Source organism: Erythrolamprus reginae, chromosome Z, assembly GCF_031021105.1.
Source record: "Erythrolamprus reginae isolate rEryReg1 chromosome Z, rEryReg1.hap1, whole genome shotgun sequence".
Taxonomy (NCBI): domain Eukaryota; kingdom Metazoa; phylum Chordata; class Lepidosauria; order Squamata; family Dipsadidae; genus Erythrolamprus; species Erythrolamprus reginae.
This window is the reverse complement of record NC_091963.1, coordinates 25,190,985-25,197,514: the sequence shown is the minus strand read 5'-3', so window position 1 is coordinate 25,197,514 and position 6,530 is coordinate 25,190,985. Positions and strand designations below refer to the sequence as shown.

Here is a 6,530-nt window from a genome sequence, read left to right as displayed (position 1 = left end):
GTCATATTCATACACAAGAGTCTTTCTTATCACACCTGTTACGTGATAACATAAGGGAAGCGAAGTGATAGTGTTCTATGTAAGTAGGCCATTAAACTGTATATACATATTAAAATTATGTTGTGCCTGAGCAACACTTCTAAGTGCTACGGACATATTTTTTTGTCTCAGGCATTAAAAATGTGTCTCTAACGATCCATGATGATGCCATTCCCAGTTGTTACCTTATTCATTATTTGACCTTTATTTTTAAAGGAAAAATGTTGCAGAAGTCAAGCAGGCCAGATGTGAGCTGCAATGTGTCAGATCTGGCCGACAGGGCTGTCCTGTTCTACCCAATGTGAAGAGGAAAAATCAGGCCAGGATGGTTTTGGTCTGGTTTACCCAATGCCAGCAGTTTGGGCGTGTGTGTGTGTCAAGCTGGCCACACACACCCAGTTGGACACACCCACAGCCCTGATGAAATTGAGTATGAAACCACTGCTCTAGTAGGGCATTGAAGTGAAAAGGCTTGAAGAAGCTTGAAGAAGCTTTTGAAGACCAGGACAAGGAACCAGTGATGGATCAAATATTTCATAAAGGTTTCAAAATGAAGGAATCTGAATGAAAAAGATGTGTCTCTAGAATTCATGTGATTCATTACTGGTGTTCATTTGATAGTTAGAAATAATATTGCATGCTGAACATTGAATTTAAAATATCAGTTATTTTCTATTATCCAAGCCAAATTTAAATTATTTTGATCTTTGCTGTATTATTATCTGTAAACTATTCATTTGCAGTATAAAACTTTTCTTAATGGAAATATGTTTTATTTTGAAGTTCAAACTTTTATCTCAAATAAACATTCACCTCTGTTAAGTGTTCAATTTATGACTCAGAAAATTATAATCTCACAGCTTGCATCATGCATTTGGAAAACTACCATCTTTTTCACAATAGGAGATGCACCGGAGTATAAGACATACATTTTAGAGATGGAAAACAAAAAAAATATTCCAAACCAAATGGTGTAAGTAATATATTATTTAATAAAATACCAGTGTATCAGAATACTTCAAACTTGACAGCTTTAAGACTTGTGCTCTTCAACTCCCAGAATTCCTCCTCCAGTCATGGTAGCTCAGGAATGGGAGTTGAAGTCCACAGGTCTTAAACTTGCCAAGTCTGAATACCCTTCCACCCCTAATCCCTAGGTCTTCAAACTTCACAGCTTTAAGATTAGTGGACTTCAACTCCTAGGATTCCTCTTCTAGTCAGGCTTGATGTGGTAATTAGAAGGCAAAAACAGTCCAATTTTTATGAAAATCGGGCTGTTTTTCGGCCATTTCTTCTCAAAAATGGGGTGGGCAAAGCAGCTGGAGAGCTTGCAGAGAGCTCCTGGGGACTGGGGAAAGGCAAAAATGCCCCACTTTTTGTGAAAAAACAGGAAAAACCCAGCCTGTTTTTCACAAAAATGGGGGCATTTTTGCCATTCCCCAGCTCTCTGCAGGCTTCCCAGACCCATTGTCCAAAAATGGCTGCCAGGGTGGGGCTTCAGGACAGCAAAAATGGCTGTATTTGGTGTATAAGATGCATCAACATTTCCACCCTCTTTTAGGGGGGAATAAGGTACGTCTTATACTCCAAAAAATATGGTATATATTTGCTCAAAATGCACAAGGCCAAGAGAGACATGGTACATCTATTCAAACTATATTTTGAAGCCTCAAAGGACAAGACTAAAAACAATAGTTGGAAACTAACTAAGGAGAAAGGCAACCGAGAACTAAGGAGGAACAATTCTAACTATGAGAGCAATTAACCAATAGAATAACTTCCCTTCAGAAGTTGTGAGTGTTCCATCACTATAAAACTTTCAAAGAGACTGGACAACCATTTGTCTGAAATGATATGGGGGTCTCCTGCTTGAGCAGTTTGCTGAACTATGCTAGATGACCTTTGAAGTACCTTGCAAATCTATTATTATTTTATTTCATTCTATCTTCTTTGAAATGATTCCCAGAAATGGTAATTTTGTCCAAAAATCCTGAAATATTTTACTTTTTAATTTTTCTAATGTAAAATGAAGGAGCTTATCTTAGCAATGAAGCAAACTAAACTCCCATCAAGCTTACACAAGGTTTTAGTATATCCAAGAACATTGTCTTCTTATAGAAATCTTGTAAAAATTAAAGGCTGTTATTTGATAAGTAATCCCTACTATTGATTAATAAATTTTGGAAGCAAGTTCTAGTCACAGAATTCACCCATCATTCAAATAGCAGATTCCTATGTGATTACCTTTTTCAATTATCCCTTTCTATTTTATGCTTTATATATATTCATGAAGATACACATTTGTAATGTTTTTTTGTCTCTGTTAAATGAAAGTCAGTCCATACAAGAACAATCAAAACCAATTTATTTCCAGTGTTTTAAGTGGATATACACAGAAGCATGTACAGATCTGGATTTTTTAACTCTTCATGCAGAATTATATTCTTGGTAAAAGAAACCAGTTCTATCCACATATCCAGGATCTACTATCTACACTTCTATGTTACAACATTTATATCAAAGCTGGTGTCTGAGGAAAAGATACACACATAGTGTATTTACACTTAAGTTATTTATTTTACAGAAAGAGTAAAAATTCAAGTCACATAATACTCAAAAACTGTATTAAAATCAGAATATAAAACTCAAAAATCCAAATGGAATGCCTAAATGGAAGCTCTGTGTCCATGTGTGTTAAATTTTGAAAAATGTAATGAAATGTCTTAACAATAAAATGCAGCAATTTGTTTTATGTTTAACATAAATGTCTAAATGTAACAACTATTATGGCACCTTAATAAAACCAAATGAACTTTTTTTAAATTTTAATTTTTGATGAGGCACTTGTTAACGACTAAACTCAAATATTTTTTTCTTCCAACTAACAATGTCATAGTTGCATTAATGCATAGTGCATACTAACACTGGGGGGAGGGGCAACACAGAATAAGAGAGGGGAGGGGAGAGGAGAAGAGAGCTACTGAATTGTGTTGGTGGCCATTTAATGGTCTCAATAGTACTGGTAGAATCAAGTTCTATCCTCTTGGGTCCAGACAACTTATGAGGGTGAACATAATTGTTCGTAGCTTTTCCCACTGAAGTGATGTAGAAATCCAAGTACTCAGTATTACAAAACCACAGTCCAGAAGAACTATCAGAACTGGTATTATTACCTCCTGACTATAACTCTGCAGGAAATGACGACTCTGTTTTTGAGGAATCTTCTAATTGGTTTACATTCTGCCTTTCAGTCTCTACAATAAAAATGCAGCAATTTGTTCTTTACAGTTAACATAAATATCTAAATATAACAACTATTATGGCACCTTAACAAACCAAATGAACTTTTTAAAAAAATTGATGAGGCACTTGTTAACGACTAAAATAAAAATAATTATTTCTTCTTCTGACTAATAATATTGTAGCTGCATTATGCAAAGTGCACACTAACACTGTGTGTAGGGTGGGGAAAAGCATATAGAACAACTGAGGAAAAGAAAAAAGAGAACAAAATAGGCTACGGAACTGTGGCGGTGGCTATTTAACTGTGTCAAAAGGACTAGTAGAATAGAGACATAATCTCCAAAGTGTCACATAACTTATGAGGGTGAGCATCAACAGCCAGGCTGATGAACTTCATTCTTAGTTTGGTAGCTTTCTCCACTGAAATGGTCTAGAGTACTGAGTACTCCATGGGTTTTATGTACCAGGCTTCAGAGGAAGAGCTACCAGAAGAAGTGGTACTATCACCTCCTGATGATAACTCAGCAGAAAATGAGGATTCTGCCTTTGAGGAATCATCTAATTGGCTTACATTCACCTTTTCAGTTTTATTTATTTTAAGGTCTACCGGGTTACTCCGCAGACGCTCTTGTGCAACATACTCTGAAATGGGTGTGTACTGGGATAGGGATTTTGCCTTCAACCGGTTTACTGCTGAAGTGTCTTTCTCCATGCTTGTGTATTTCTCTTGAGTTTGCCATGCATGCAGAATACTTGATTCAATAAAATCTCTCTGTCCACCTAACGTATGCCTTCGCCTGATGTTCTTTCTTTTGGAGATGTCTGCAGGGTTCGACTTCTGATTGCCAGTTCCAAGCATATCATCGGAAGATGATTTGAGACGCAGCTTTAATTTATCTGGAATCTTAAGTTTCCACGTAGGCTCCTGTTTGACAGGTTCACTTCTTGTTAACAGGGTTAAGCTGCTGTCCATCTTGCCTTTCTTTATATCCTCCTTGTGTGTTGCATCCCTTAAGCCTTCACTCTCCATTTTATATCTGGCCCACTTTTTCCGAGACAGAGTATCACATTCAATAAGTTTGTATGAATTGAAAAGTCTGCGACTGTCTAACTTTGGTGTTGAAGTTTCTCCTGAACAACTTACTTCACTTTCTTCAGAGTTCCTCCTAAGATTCTTTGCCATGCCTTGAGACTTCTCCCTAAATAGCTTATTCACAGAAGAACTTGCTGCAAAATCAAGAAAATCATTTTCACTGTCTGTTTCTACGGGGCGACCTTCGCTGATCAGTTCACTACTTTCATCATCGGCCTCTTCTCCTTTACTCTCTGTCACTGAGCATGTCACTTTAGTACCCAGCACAGTGGAATCTACACCAGCTAAATATGCAGTGGAGGATGTTGTGGAGTAACCTGAAGTAATGGAGCCAACATCAGTTAAAAATTCACTGCGTTTGTTTTCAGGGCCTCCTAATCTTCTACAGGCAGCCCTTTGCAGAGAAGATTGTGAACTGCAGCTGAGGGTAGTGCCTGAGTCCAGAATGGTTTCTTCCAACACAGAAGCAATCTGGAAATTAGGGAGTTTATGGTCATCTTTTTGTGTATTTTGCCAAGAGACAAGATTTGGGGATCTCCTGTATTTCTGAATATAAGATGTCGAGGATTCTTCAGAGAACAAATTCTCTTTCTTCAACAACATTTCATCCTTGCTTGTTGCAGGAGGACTGATAACACAGTCTTCCTTTTCTTTCGGAAATCCTGCTCTCTCTATTTCCCCTGCAGTTTCCTTCTCCAACTCGGTTTTAGATGTGTCCTCTTTTGCCGAGTCATCGAAATGGAGCTCTGCAGGATCCTTCATGAAAAAAACACTATCCCACTCATCTTCAGAGCTGCTGGGTTGTAGTTTGTCTTTGCCTTTTTTCCGCTTGCGACTGGTTGTGGCAAATATAGAGGACTTAAGTAGCTCTCTGCTGTATAGATTATTTCCAGATCCCCAAGAACCCTATATGGAAAGAAACCCATTATAAGCATCATGATTTATTATCATTATTATTATAACACGGCCTAAAATCATCTGGCCAGCATGTGCATGAGTGCTGGAGCTGACATAGGGCAACACCTTGCGTGCCCTCAGATATGGCTCCACGTGCCACACAGGTGCCATAGGTTTGCCATCACAGACACAAGCCATTGTTTGGCTTGGGACTCTCCAAGAAGTCTCACCCATTATAAATGCACTGTTATTACAGGCCTAATCAGCCTTGCATAGCCATAACTAGATTGCTATCAAAACCTACTCTCTTTATTTTGCTTATACCAGTGCATTTGGGCAGTTGTGTGTATAGGGTTCCCCCCCCCTTTAAATGCAATCATTTAGGCACTGTGGCCTAAATGAAATGAATGTAGCACCTCTTTTTTTGAAGCAGTGCCAAAATTAAAAATAACCTTGCGAGTATATTCTTAAAATACAGTTGATTATTCATCAAATACCAATTAACATTAATCAGGATTGCAATTTTGACTGAATGACTTTTACTTTAATCAAAATTTGCAGTTGTGAATATCTCAAACCAATTAACATTAATTTTGATTTTTTTTTTTTACAAAACGTATTCTATACTGCTTCAGAAATATTTTACAGTATATTCTATATTTTCAATACAGGATTTCTGCAGACTCAATTTATAAAAGATTCATAAATTAAGATACTATGAACATAAATATCTGTATAATTTCCCTTACATTATATGCCACCTATATATACTTTTCAATGTAAATCTATACAGTGATCCCTCGAGTATCGCGAGGGTTACGTTCCAAGACCCCTCGCGATACTCGATTTTTCGCGATATAGTGGTGAGGAAGTAAAAACACCATCTGCGCATTCGCGCCACTTTTCCATGGTGTTTTTACTTCCGCTACATACAGCTCGCCGCCCGCCGGCCGCTTGTCCGCCGTCTGCCCGCCCGCCGCTTGTCCGCCGCCCGCCCGCCGCTACCGCCTCTCTCACCGCCGAGTCCTCCTGCAGCAGCGCTGGCGGCCACCGTTCCCCGTAAGCACCCACCCGCCCGCCACTCGTCCGCCCGCCCGCTCGCCGCTACCGCCCCTCTCACCGCCGAGTCCTCCTGCAGCAGCGCTGGCGGCCACCGTTCCCCGTAAGCACCCACCTGCCCGCCACTCGTCCGCCCGCCCACTCGCCGCTACCGCCCCTCTCACCGCCGAGTCCTCCTGCAGCAGCGCTGGCGGCCACC

The 6,530-nt window shown here is 39.3% G+C and overlaps 1 protein-coding gene across 1 annotated transcript in view; it reads right to left on the bottom strand.

Moving 5' to 3' along the window:
* Positions 1 to 2,387: 2,387 nt before the first annotated feature.
* Positions 2,388 to 6,530, bottom strand: part of ARHGAP21 (Rho GTPase activating protein 21) — a 100,085-nt gene continuing 95,942 nt past the window's right edge. The window contains 3 exon segments of the mRNA XM_070729248.1: positions 2,388 to 3,668; positions 3,670 to 3,746; positions 3,749 to 5,281. Of these exon segments, the coding sequence (XP_070585349.1) occupies positions 3,599 to 3,668; positions 3,670 to 3,746; positions 3,749 to 5,281 (1,680 nt within the window). The 3' untranslated portion in view covers positions 2,388 to 3,598.